The 14158-nt window shown below is 45.0% G+C and overlaps 1 protein-coding gene across 3 annotated transcripts in view; it reads right to left on the bottom strand.

Annotated features, from left to right (window-relative positions):
* The window catches only part of LOC142761680 (uncharacterized), a 47132-nt gene extending 35314 nt beyond the window's left edge, over positions 1-11818 (bottom strand). Inside the window, exons 1-2 of one of the 3 annotated variants that reach the window (XM_075874139.1) lie at positions 11599-11818; positions 600-832 (exon numbers count right to left, since the gene is read on the bottom strand). In XM_075874139.1, coding sequence (XP_075730254.1) covers positions 600-828 — 229 coding nt within the window. In that variant the 5' untranslated portion in view covers positions 829-832; positions 11599-11818. The remainder of the gene's footprint in view (positions 1-599; positions 833-11598) is intronic. The other 2 variants (XM_075874138.1, XM_075874140.1) reach the window with 2 other exon arrangements.
* Between the last annotated feature and the right edge of the window lie 2340 nt (positions 11819-14158).

Below are 14158 nucleotides of genomic sequence, written 5' to 3' on the forward strand. Positions count from 1 at the left end.
GCGTGAAGAATGTGAGAATGCGCAAGGAGTGGACACCACTCCTTACAGGTTTCCTGGGAGACACCACTGCATGCGCGATCAATCGGTATGTGGGGGTCCGAAAACCACAATATGATTATGAGACGCAGTCAAGTTATCACGCGCTATGTTTTAGGGCTCAGTTATAATCCTTGTGCGCTCATCTGTGTGTTTTTAGCCACACCTCTGCCGTCAAAATGATCTTCACATCAACTTCTACTGACGTGTTGTGCCACAGAAACATCATTGCCGTTGTGAACCTGTCTACGAATCGCACTCGTATTACAATCCATCGTGAATCAAAAACTCGTCCTTTTAACCATTTTGCCAAGTCTTTAGGTTTGCAAGCTTACGTGAAAAAACACATAACGATGAGATTGATTTGATTGATTGACATCTGTAGTTTAACGTCCCAAAACCACCATATGATTATAAGAGGCGCCGTAGCGGAATTCTCTGCATAATCGCAACCACTGGGGTTCTTTAACGTGCACCCAAACCTGAGCACATGGGCCTACAGCACTTTCGCCTCCTTCCAAAATGCACATAAAGATGACATAACGAGAGTAGGTGCGCCTTACCAGTCTTGCCGCGCCGTTTTTTGGAAGCACTGGAGGAAGTAGAAGAAAAAGAGGGTGGTTTTTGGCTAGGGTTGGGCTTTCTGGCATCCAAAGAACGATGGAATTCTTCGAAGATGGAGGTAACATCACGAATACTCGGCTTAGAGGCTACGCACAGGTTCTGAAGGTGCGAAATGTAGGGACGAGTTATGATACTGATGTCTGCACTCTGCGCTGATGGTGACGTCATGCCGCTGAAAAAAAAAGCACATACAGGTCACAGGCCATGAAGCAGATAAAATGGACGAAATTGTCAGGTTTTTGCGTAGTTGTGAAATCCAGCCGTCACTCAGCTAAATAAAGAGCGAACTGTACAGCAAACGGGTTTTAGCATTATAAAAAGTTTTGGGCTCGTGTCGCAGTGTGATAAGTACTACACAAAACCCCCCTCAAAAGAAGGTTGTAAGGTGCGTATATGAATAAGATGGTTGTGACCTCATTCATTCATTCCCAGATCCTGCTCGAATTTGATTTATATGCGAGTTTATATGCAGCTGCTAGATTAGTTCAGCACTTCAGGTGTTTTTATATCTAGGTGGTATCGTAGGTGCCAGAATTCGCGTTACCAGCGTGTCATCTTGCGACGAAAAAATTCGAGGCACTGTACTTGTGTTTCACCGATGTTCATTGCTACTTTTCAATACTGGGACATATGAAATAAATAGCGAGGCATTCACGCAGAAGCATGACTTTGAACGCATATACGCATGACACAGGAACTAAATTCACCACCACACCACGCACAGAAAGTGAACTCTATCAATTAAACTACAACGCCACCAGTTGTCTCTTGTTCTGGTGGACAAACAGACAAACAGACAAAAGTGCTGGCAGACAGACCAAAATTTTTGCTTTTAAGTTCTCCAAGAAAGACTATCGTCTTTAATAAGGATAGAAACGGGCAGCGCGCACTGTGCCCGCTTTGCTGGCCTTTAATCCGGTAGCGGCAGTGACCAATCAGCCAGCCATCGATGACAGTGAAGAAGTGGAAAGGAGGCCATTGAATCACGTGTTCAAACGTGGCAACGCCCGTTCGCGCTTCAGAAAACCACCTACAGGGACAGTTCTCCAGCTACCTATAGTATTTGCTTGGGCAGCAGAATATTTGAGAAAAAATTGGTGAACAGTTGGCAACGCGTGTATTTACTTATTGCAAGTGTACTTCACTACCTTCGCGGCATATTTTTACTATAGCTAGCAGAGAGCAAAGCTTGAAACTTTTGCCGCTTGTAAACTGGAATGCTTTTCTCGCCTTTTTATCCAGGTAACTTCTAAGCCACATACATTGCTAGACCTCTCCTAAACGCCACCGTATATCTTGCAGTACCCATGGCAGTGCTTAGGAAATTTTAGAGCAACCTTAATACTGTCGATCACATTGGAATAAGTATTTCCTCCTGTAGGACCGCGGTAAGAATGGTGGCGTAGCAGATTTTGGTTTACTTTGATTTACTGCGTGCGGTAAGCTTCGAGTGGCACACCAGCCATTGCGCTGCATTTGCTCCAGCCAGCGGTATTACCTTGATGGCACTCAGTCGAAGCGTGTGCCACCAGTTTAGCCCTGACCGCACAGACACGGCGGCGGCCGTATGGCACCCCATGAAGTGCAGCAGCGCCCGAGTCTACCGATCGTTTCGAGTTCCTGTTAACTAAAAAAAGGGAAAGGAACCAACCCCCACGTGGGCCCGCTTGCATTTATGTTGTGAGTGTGTGGGCCTGCCGCCGCGCAGAACTCTTCAGAGACGAGAACAGGACACTGAATAGCCTATCTGTCATTTCAAGACTCGGCGGCGACTGACTGTCGGTGGCCGCGAAGCGCGAGCCTCAAGCCTGCCCGTGTCCACAGTCATCTACCATCAGTGCGTTCACCGCTGCTGCTTGCATATATAGTATGTAAAAGTTACACACGCAGCTGCCCATAAGCAATCGTGACGTTGCCTTTCACGGTGTGAGAGGGGGAAGAAAGGGGGCAAAGGTTTGTTGCAGCGTTCACCCTACCTACTAAGTTGATTGTAAGCAGCCTTCCCCCAACCTCCAAGGTTATTGAGCGGAGGGGTCAGCCGCCTTCGCATGAGCACGCCTGTGCCTTGCAGATGCCAGAGTTACAAGGACATTGTAACGTGCCATCACTAAGTTCATTTATTGTGTACGTACTCTCACGAGCTTTACGCAGGGGCCACAGAGATGTGAGTAGCGGAATGGACATCTATTTGAAGGAAGAAAAAGATGTGGCTCTGTTCGGTAGCTGTTTTTGTGTAGTGTTCGATTTGTGCTCTTTTATTGGACTATTATGCTAACATCTATTTCTCCCCGCTATGCCAGCAAGAAGTCGGGTGAAGACTTCGAGAGCTCGGTGCCTTACAGGTACGAGGTTTCTTTATCAAAGACTTGGCTAGTACGCGACGCCAACGGTGGTTGGTAGCCATCGCCACGAGCCTTATGCTCGTCCAAGTTTGTTAACCCGCATGAGTGGTACTGCCGGACACAATGAAAAGCCTCGGCGCCTACAGGCGTGCCCAAACATCATAAAGCCGGCCCATTTGCTCATTCACAACTGTGAACTGGCTCCAGCGAGCACAGCAGCAATGGAAGATGAGGAAGCTGGGAGCAAGAAGCTTCGCTTAGAAGAGAATCTTTTTCGACGATAAAATGTCAACACATTACCTAAGTGATGAAAAAGACATGGGCGAAGATGAACCATTTACGTTGGTTGCATATAAGAAGAAACGAACTGACAGCATCCTAGTCGTCTTTCGTCCAACAGCTGAAGGCGCTAGCTTCTGGAAAACATGTGCCTCTGCATTATTCAGATGAGCTCCTAGAGTACTGAGAGATGCAGGGGTTATACCGGTGCAACGGCAAATGAAATACAACTGCTAGGAAGATGGAGTAGTAACGTTGCGTCCGATTCACTCGGTGATTCTGAATTTTTGAGATGACCGCCTGCCACAGAACGAGCGCTCAAAAAGAGCGCGCCACCAACTCCTCGCGACGAAACGCCGGAGTGACGCCGCGAGGTCAACGATAAAAGAAAAAGAAAAAAGAAAACAAGCTCCCCGAGCACGCTCCCTCTCCCCGCGGAAGCGTGGCTTCGCCGATGAACCTCCTCACCCCACAACGGCGGCCAAGCAAGCCCTCGATTTTTCTAGATGGAAAGGGGCGTGGTCATACCGAGTTGAGTCATCTGCCGCGGAGGGCATTCCAACCGTCTCACCCTCTCCCCAGCCTTCGCTGCGTATCGCGCCGACAAAATGAAGAGAACCTTCTGGAATCTCGCGCGGAAGGTATTTAATCGAGCAGCCGAGACGAGAGAGCAGGAGAAGCCGGAAGTTAGCGCCAGAGCGCGTAGGGATTCCGCCGTGTAGTCGGCGAAGGTTTTTGTCCGTGGAGACAAAGCAGGAGAAGAAGATGATTTCCACCTGAAGGGTGACGACTCGAGCTACAGGCAAGAGTGTGTGTTTACCACTATCGAGCGAAGACGCGTGGCAACAGCTGCGTGTGTGAAGCAGACGGGTTTCCGGCGAAGAAGTTTGAAGCTTGGAGAGTGGCCAATTGAAGACGCGAAATTTCCTTGAAGAGAAACTTCGGGGTCTGCGGAACGACAACAACGCGGGATTTTGAGTGAGTGATTCTCGGAAGAGTATCATCCAGACTTTTGTTCCAAGAACTTTGGACTGAATAGGTTTTTCTATCTCTTTAGTCTTTAAGTGTCTTGGTTGTTCAATGCATACGACTGCATTGTAGTGCGTATTGTTGTCTGTGTCCGTTGTTTCGAGTGTGGCCGATTGTACTGTGTAGTACGTTGTTTGATTGGTGACATATTGTATGCAACAATTGTGGAGTGTGCATACTTGTGTATTGTTTTTTGATCTGCCATTATTGAGAATATTATTTTGTGTTGTTTATCAATTCTCGGCTCTGACTTTTTCTTTGGGCCACAGCCGGCGTCCGCTGGCGCGCCAAATAGGACCACTTCTAAGCTGTCCACGCTTTCGTGGTGCGGTTCGGGGGGCCGATATCTCGGCCCTTGGAATTAGCCCGTCGATCGCCTCCCTAATTAACGGGACCTGTGTGACACCGCCCGATTCCAGGAAGCATCTACTTAGAATTCACCAGTCCCCCAGTGGAAGAATATCTTGGTCTAGCACTTCGGTGCTATAACTGCCAGCGATTCGGACACATGGCGAAAAGTTGCCGTAACACACGCCGGTGTAAGATCTGCTCAGAAGAACACCACCATAAGGAGTGCAAGTAAGTTCTTCAGCCTAGATGTGCGAACTGTGCAGGTAATCACGCTTGCTCATATTCAGGCTGCCCGCAAAGTAAAGCTACTGCAAAAATGCGTCGGCATGAGCTTATCCATGGAAGAAAACCGCGCCCCAATGAACCCTCTCCAAACATCGATATTGTTCAACCTGTACGTGATCACACTGTAACAACAACAGCCGACAAACACGCCAAGAGAACGCCAAGAGAACCGCCAAAAGCACACCCGAGAGGCCACTCACGAGAAGTACATTCAAGTAACCCAACCTACGCGTCAAAGCTGCGAACGCCCACGCGACCTCAGCCGCAAAGTAGCGCAACCAACAGCGCCAGTGTTCACCCCAGCTACAAAATCGAAACGTTCCGTCGTTCTCAACAGGCGTCAAACTGAACTATTCAATGGGGACCGTGCCTCTGCATCAGTCATGCAATTGATTCTACCAATGCTTTTCGCAGCACTTAAGGCAATCCTGTCTGCTCTACCGGAAGCAAACAACCTGCCAGAAGTAAAAATCTTGCTGCCTCTAGAAGCTCTATTGTGTCAACAATCCGGATCAAACCTGTGACAAGTAACATATGAATAAGCGCTATAAAGATGTCTCCATATACCAGTGGAATGCCGATAGTCTTCGAAGAAAGTGTTCTGACTTCCGTAAACTCCTTTTGCAATATAACTTTCCAATACTTTGCATCGAAGAGGCAGGAATGAATGATGATTTCCGCTTCTTCAACTACGTGATATATAAGTCATCTCGTCGAAGTGGTCCTAGCAGAGTGCATTTGTGCGTCAGAAAGACCTACCTTTTCACCAAGTTCAGTCAAGGGATCAGACTTACCGGAATTTGTCGCTTGCAAAGTATTCTTTGGTGCGTAACAGTGATCAATTTTTACCTACAACCGTCAAGCCGCATTTCGGTGGAAGAGCTAACAAATATCTTCAATATTTCCAATTCATATACATTTATGTGTGGAGACTTTATTGTGCACAACATAATCTGGGGTAGTGATTGATGTGATGCACGTGGGAACATTGTTTAGTGTGCCGCAGACAAATGAAATTGGACAATTCTAAATGACGGCTCTCCGACTTTTTTCCGATGGCATAATTACTCGAGTTGCATCGATGTAACTATGTGTTCCCAAGATCTAGTTTATGGTGTGGGATGGACAACGGATGTATAAACACGTGGGAGTGACCATTTCCCCATTCTTATAAATCACCCCTACTTGCGAAATAACGACATCAGACGCTAGAGCAAACTGACGAACTGGAAAGCTTTTCGGTACCGCCTAACAAACCAAAATAGTGAACTCACGACAGTTGAAAGTGAATTTCTGCAAATTATTTCGAATAAATGTACAAAGAAAGTCCCAATTCCAAAAAAACTATGCTGCAGTCGATGGTGAACATGAACATCTAAGAGCCATCAGACGACTTTCAGAAAGGGCGTATCGACATCGACGCCGCGGAAGTTTAGAAGTGTACAAAAACGCACAAAAAATCCACAGTGTAATGTGTAGATGACTAGTAAAATTAGTAAAACGACGCTGGTGCGATTGCTGTGGCACACTTTCTCCCCACACACCTGTTCCAAGAATTTGGCTTGTAAATCGAGCATTTAGTGGCCCTGTATCACAGAGCTTCCCATTTTGTGCTCTTGCTGTAGCCTTGAATAAACCGGAAGTTGTGTAGCAGATGAAGTTTGTCAACTTCTCAGTAGGCCTGCCGCATCACAATATGCCTTATTTGATAATTCTGTCGCGTTAGCCAGCCAGAAAATAATGCTTGCTTTTGTGCCCAGCATCCTCAACTAGACGCTGTATTTACGTTAAGCGAGCTGCATTGGGCTATAGCATCATGTCGAAAATTGGCCTCTGGACCGGGCGGCCTTACGGACAATATGCTAAAGAACCTTGGACCCACAGGCACAACTATTCTCTTAGATATTTACAATAATCTATGGATGCAAGAAATTGTACCCGAGCCTTGGAAGTTTGCTCGCATCATTTCGATCTTAAAGCCGGCAAAGAAGCCCTTGAACTTGAATCCCCCCATCCAATCAGTCTGACAAGCTGCCTATGTAAGATAATGGAAAAAATTATTGATGCACGACTTCAGTGGTGGTGCGACAGAACTGGTGTATTCTCCAACTACTTAACAGAGTTTAGGAAACATATGCACAACGGATGCAATAATGAACAGTAACGTATGTGCAGCATGAACGCGCTTGTGGTAGTTTGACGGCCGCAGTGTTCTTAGACATCAAAAGGGCATTTGACACAGTCAGTCACACTCATGTTCTGCTGAGTATGTTGGAACTCGGAGTGTCCGGCAGGTCCTTGCGGTGGGTATCTAAATTTTTATCAGGTCGCAAAATATTCATTCAGACGAGCGAAGGTAAAAGTGTGGAACATGACGTCAGACAGGGAGTGCCACAAGGAAGCGTACTCAGCCCTTTTTTTCAACTGTGTTATAGCTGATTTATCTAAAAGACTGCCTTCCAGGTTGAAATACTCCTTATATGCAGATGATGTGAGAATTTGGGCATCTGGCACGGAGATACGGTTAATTCAGATTGCATCGCAAGACTGCATAAATATTGTCAACAACTTTTTAAAAGAAAGAGGACTGATTCTATCGCACGCAAACACAGCTGTGTTGCCTTTCACCCGTTAGAAGTTAAAGAACTTCAATCCCAATTCAGAAGGAGAACCACTAATGATTGTGACACAACATCGGTTTCTCGGGGTAATACTTGATAGGCAGCTATCATGGCCACCTCACATAAATAAACTCGAAAACGAGGTGATTACGCCAGTGAATATACTCCGCAGAATTGCTGGGACATCATGGGGCGGATCTGTATCAACCATGCTCGCTGTTCACAATGTTTTAATACGACAAAAAGTTGTATATTCTGCAACAGTCCTACACGGCCTTCCCACACTTCAGAGGAATGACTTCAAAGACTATCAGCTAGTTGACTGCGCGTCTGCATAGGTGTTCCACGAGTGACGTCCAGCAGCCTTGTCATAGCAAAGACTCGACAACCACTCTTTCCGGTCATGAGGACAATCAAAACATGCCGCCATTTTTTTCGCTTACAGACGCAGCACAAGGACCACCTATCGGCACTGGAGATTTTACGAAGGAATAAAAGCAATGTTCATAAAGATGTACAGAGTAATGTACATATATTACCAAGAAATGAATTTTGGAGCTCTTAAATGAACTATCCACAAGGGCTGCTTACAATACCCAGCATTGAATTCTCAGTGGATGGCATTATCAGAAAGAGAGACATGTTCATACAAGCTGCTCAACAACTAGCACTTTATCAGATACACAAGCGGTATCCAAGGTACATGCACATTTACACAGATGGATCAAGTATTACAACGTCTTCAACATCGGCATTTATTATACCACAGCTCAATATTCAGGAATCGTTTAAATTATGTCGTATGACGTCATCTACTACAGCTGAGCTTTTCACTATTATGTGTGCTATAAAGTTTATGAACTCGGCAGCAGACACTAGAAAATGGGTACTTTTCAGTGACTCACAGGCCGCATTCAGATCACTCTCAAGTACAAACACGACAGCAAAAAGTGATAGTATGACATACGAAACGCTGAAAGAGCTCACCACAGCAAACAAGGCGCAACGTGAGATCAAATTCCAGTGGATACCTGGTCAATGTAGCATTCCTCGAAAAGCAGCTGCCGATGAAGCAGCACGACAAGCACATCATATAGACGTTACTGTTTATTTACCAATAACGAAAAATGAATCGCGTAGTATTATAAAGGCCACAACTTTCAGAATGAGCAATACTGCTTGGTATGACTAAAGTAGAAAAAGCTGTGACTTATATCACATCAATTCATTTATTCAATTCAAAATACGCTGGTATTAGAAGTATGGAAACTAATTCAGTGATTGAGGCTAGGAACCGCATACACAAAACATTTTTTGCACAATATTAGCAGACCTGAAACTCCCAAATACGAATGTGGCTTTACAAATGAAGACGTATGTCACCTTCTCATAGACTGTCCACATCATGGCACGCCGAGACGCCGTCTTAAATCCAAACTGTTGGCATTAGAGCGCAGACCGTTTAGCATGAAGAAACTTCTGAGCCCGTGGCCAACTGGAGTTTTACAGTCACACGCTTTAAAAGCATTAACACGTTTTTTACAAGACAGCGGAATTGCTGACAAGTGCTAAGAAATAACGAACTTTAATTTGTATAACACATGTACTTATTATGTGCAGTATCATGTGACACCCATCATGTGTGTGTTGTGAAGTGAATGACGTGTCTACTATTACGTACACACGAGCAAATATATCTTCATAAGGACCAGACGTGTGCTCTGCTATTTTGTGCTGCGCGAACCGAATATTAACGGGGGACATTATCAGAGACTTCATTTGTTGACTTTCGAACATTCCCTTATCATTATGTTGTGATATGTGCGTACAAGTGTGTCTTTGGATATCTGTGTCTTAGTGTTCCATTTTCCATGCACTGCTTTGTGTGTTTCACTTGAGATACGTGTTCAAGTTTCACTCAACAGCCAAGGAATAGCCGGGGCCATAATGGTGCGCCAACATCTCCGTATATATTATATTGTTAAAAAAACATCCATTCATGGCGCGTATGGCCCAAGAAGGCCTGTTTGTTTCGAAAAATGTTCACATCCCGGTAAGTATACGCCCTGTACTTAACAAAAGCCCGAAATCTACTCGCGAACCATCTCTGCCGGCTCACGAATCGCTGGCATTGAACAGACGAAGGGGTGGGAAAGCTGATGCAGAAGCTAACGACGGCGAGGAACTTCTATTAAAAGGGTAGGAAAGTGTTCCGTTTTACATCACAAGGATCCTGCGGCTGCTGCTCTTTTTTTATTTGAAAGAAATATATTTTCGTAGTGCGAAGGGAACGTTTCAGAAGGAAGAAAGAGCAGAGAGATAGTACAGAGCTCTCTGCTCTTTCTTCCTTCTGAAACGTTCCCTGTGCACTAAGAAAGTATATTTCTTTCAAAAAAGCAATACCAACCAGTCGAAGTAGCCACCCTTTTGCTGTCTTGTTTTTTAAGCAAAACAGTATGTGCCTGCCTAAAACAGGTAACGTTGGTGGTTTCATAGAATTGCATGCAGATTCGTGCAGTTTCAAGAAGAAAAAAGGCAATCGACAAGAACGTCAGGATAAAAGCTCGTGAAACAAGGGGGAAATGCATGGTGGTGGCAATATGCAAGGACTTCGACCTTGATGAACTTGCCTGGTCGGTTGGAAATAGCAAAAACTACGCCCTGTCTGTTTGCGCTCTGATCCATTCTCGTTATTTCGTTGAGGGAAAGAGCCACGGCTATATAAGATCTAGTGGAACACAGTGGTTCTGCAACAGCAACTCGGTTTTCAGTTGCTTTTACACAAGGAGACTGGCTACAACCTTGCTAACTACCCTTTATTGTGAAACGTCCCGCAAACACGTTGAAGCGAATGTTTAAGGCGTGCTTCACATTCAAGCACGACCACCACAAATGTAGCAGCAACAGCTGTCCCACTGAATAAAAAAAAAGTTCATGCGCATGCATCTCTTCCTTATGAACGTTGATGTGGCACTGCTTTTCCCCGATGATGTAATACGAATTTCGAAAAATATGTAACCATCTGCATTCGATACACTGTTCATCATAACTGCATTGCGTTCTTTAATGTATCCACAGTAGTAGATAGGTTGGCTTGTTCGCCATTCAGTATTTCACACATATTAGACAAATACAAGAGCTCTAGCAGATAGGCACAAAAAAAAACAGTGATATGTGCCTTCAGTCGTCCACCTACACATTATGTTAAACTTTATGCAACACTCAGCTTCAATTATGTTGCGAGTAATGAAGAGTCACCAAAACAAAAAAAAACAGTGACAACTTTCTGCGTATCTGCCTGTTACCTATTTATCTTCCACAATATTTATGCAGACTCAGACATCTATTCTCCGTTCTTGGATATAAAACATAAGCTATTACCGCTGAATGACAGCAGATATGTAATATTTAACGGACAAGAACTCCGAATAGAGAACTTAAATCGCTCCGAAGTCGAGTGGCGTCCGACTTCACGCTGAGAGACTCTTCATGTGAGTTTTGCCAAGTGACCACTTAAAATAACCACTTCGTAATTTGTTTTCTTCCCTATCTATAAAGTTCTACTGTGCCAGACCTCAGGCACCATTCTATGAAATGAATTTTACCGCCGTGGCCTGATGCTGTAGGTGATACACAAGGCAATGCTTGTTTAGTAAAATGCGAGCTGCGAAAAAGTGCCTTTGCAAATCAGGTAGGCTTTGTCGTTTCTAAACTTTTTAGTTTACAAAATAGAGCATGTGTTTTATGTACGCTCAAGTCAATATTTTATAAGCCCATTGGCGGGGGTAGATATCGTTCGGATTTCACAACGAAAACTCGCTCCCCCCTGATACGCCCACCTTGCCCTTTGTTGGTTAGGGTAATACATTTCGAACAAAAAGGATTGCATTACTGCGGTTTCGCGTGAGCAAACTCTAATTTTTACTCATCCAAGACAAGAGATAATGCAGAAAGCACACCTTCAAATCTCCTGAGATATTAGTTCACAATAAAGCGGTAATCTTGGTTGCACCCGAAAGTCTTAGGCTTACCTTCAATAACGAGCGATGAACGGCCCTTTTGTGACGCGGCTCCCTCGAATGTATGGCAAAGCGCGCAAGTGGCATGAATTTGAGGACAGCAGAGTTTCCCAGCTTCAGCTGTGACGTGCTACTCGATGCTCAAAGCGGTCAAATTCATAAATGGACACTGACTGGTTGCAGCTATCACGCCCGTGAGCAGTAATCTGCATCAGCGACACCTATAGGCGTCACACGTATACCACTGATTCCTAGCCCAACGCAGCCACCACATGGTACAGCGCACCAAACGGAAAGACTGCACATCTTTTCTTATACGAGGATTACACTCGACATAGATGATTCGGCGACCAGAAGATCGATAGAAGAATGACCATTACAATGTTGAAGTCGGTGACGGCGTAGCGTTTTTTCACAAAAAACTATAAGCAACCTGCCACCATCGTTGGCAGCTATGCTCATATGGCTTATGGCTTTCGACTGTTGACTGGAGTCACGGGATGAACTCCCAGCCGCGGCGGCCAGCATTTTCGACAGAGGCGGTTAAAGTGCGCCGCAAAGAAAGCAAGGAAGCGTAAATTTCCGTGGCCTTGAACTATGGAGTTCCTCATAATCATAATTGCAGGAGCACTTGTCTCTCTTTTTCTTCACAACAGAGTTGAACGCACAAAAGCTGCTAGCAACGTTCCGCTGAGGCCGCACCACCTTGCTCTGATTATTCCGTAAAGATTGCGCGAACAGTGCGGTTTATTCTACAACATTCGCAAGCACCAGTCGATGCCGCATGTAAAAATGTCGATGCAGCTTACCACAGATCAGTTTAACGACGGCAGACGTCCGTTTCGCATTCACCAGTGTACAGCGTGCATTGCTTGCTGTAGTTTTTCCTTTCATTTACCGGCCACAAGTTCGAACAAATAAGGAGTTTTTTCTCGAATACGCCGACTGCTGCTTTCGCCTATAGGCCACAACACCATGACAATATCGTGGTTTTCCGCCGTTAATCATGAACAATTAGTATTATAAAGAACTTGTGAGCAGCCAGCGCCAGCTATGAGCTGCAAGGGCAGCATGGGTGCGTCACTCGGAAATTCGCAGCATGTAAAGCCCTCCATTACCGGAGAAGGCGAGAGTTTACTACAAACTTGGTACTCTATTAAGGTATTATGTATAGTGGAGCGAACTTCCAGCACAACATATTAGCCCAAAGTGTGAAATACGCGAATTAAGTTACATTCTTATTCTCAATTCTGGTGTTTTTCTCTCTGTCCCTCAAGTTTTTTTAACTCACGTGCTGTTGTACTGCTCCCGGGATCGACTCACCCTTGGCGATAGTCGATGATTAATTCGACGTCACTGTGTGACAACTTCGGATGCTGTCACGTTCACTCGAGTGGTCCTCGAGTGTTTGTTTAATTGTTTTCAGATTGTTTTCGCAAAGAAGTATGAGTAATTTATAATGGGTGATTTAGCAAAGTAAGCTAGGCAAGTTGGGGAGTCGGCATGCTTAAATTAAAAAAAGACATGAAGCGTGCCACGTTCAGGCTAAGTAACAAATGAACCATGCGTTGACACACAATTTTGGGCCCTATTCTGTTTGCAAACAACATAATGTCACACATGACCACTTCTTTATACGTTTTACGTCGCCTCTCTCTACTGCACATTTAGATAATGCCGTACGCAAACCCCGGAATTTCTCAGAACATTCATGATTATTTTAGCCTAACCTGTTCGGCTTGAGCATGCAAACACGAACAGCGCAGTTCATCCTCGAACAAGCACGTGGCCACCCGTGATTCACTGCTTACGTCTAAAAGCAGACGTGCCTCACCGCAGATCAGTTGATCGACGGCTGACGCTCTGTTCGCTGCTATCAGTACCAGTGTGCATTGATTTCATTTGATATTCCATTTATTGGCTACAAGATTGGCCAAATCAACAGTTTCATCTTAGACACACCAAAATGTTGCCTTCGTCCACGTCAAGACCCCTATACATACTTAGGTCAAAATGTGACAAGATACGAATCCTTTGAATAGTTTTTCCTCGATTTCTCTTATTTATCCAGCGCGCTCTTCGTGATCTGAATGCATATTTCATTTACGCAAGCAATGAATTCCTAATTTCTGGGTCGGTGCTCGTGTCGTCTGTACCCTAGTTCTTGGCATGCCCCGCGCTGCACGTTCATTAGAACTAGCTAACACTAACTTTTGAGAGACTCTGTATGTAGAAATAACTTCTGATGAAGGGTGTCTACTTGTATATAAAGCGCCGTAGTGCATGCACCCACGAATGTCGAACAGAAAGTGCATCTAATATACAAATGGTCAGCCAGCTGATTTAGTTGCCGTTCTCACTGCGAGCGTTCCGTTATGCATGGCTATTTCCTTCGCTCATTTCTCAGTGAGGTTGCGGAAATTGCAGCCCGAGAACACTTCGTTAGTGATGCGGTACCCAAGATAAACTACACGATACTTGAAGGTAGCCGGTGACACATGTCTACGTAGTCATCTAATGGCTTCACTAATAGAACCTACTATCTCCCCAATGAATTTACACTCTTTTTTTT

Source organism: Rhipicephalus microplus, chromosome 9 (genome assembly GCF_043290135.1).
Source record: "Rhipicephalus microplus isolate Deutch F79 chromosome 9, USDA_Rmic, whole genome shotgun sequence".
NCBI lineage: Eukaryota > Metazoa > Arthropoda > Arachnida > Ixodida > Ixodidae > Rhipicephalus > Rhipicephalus microplus.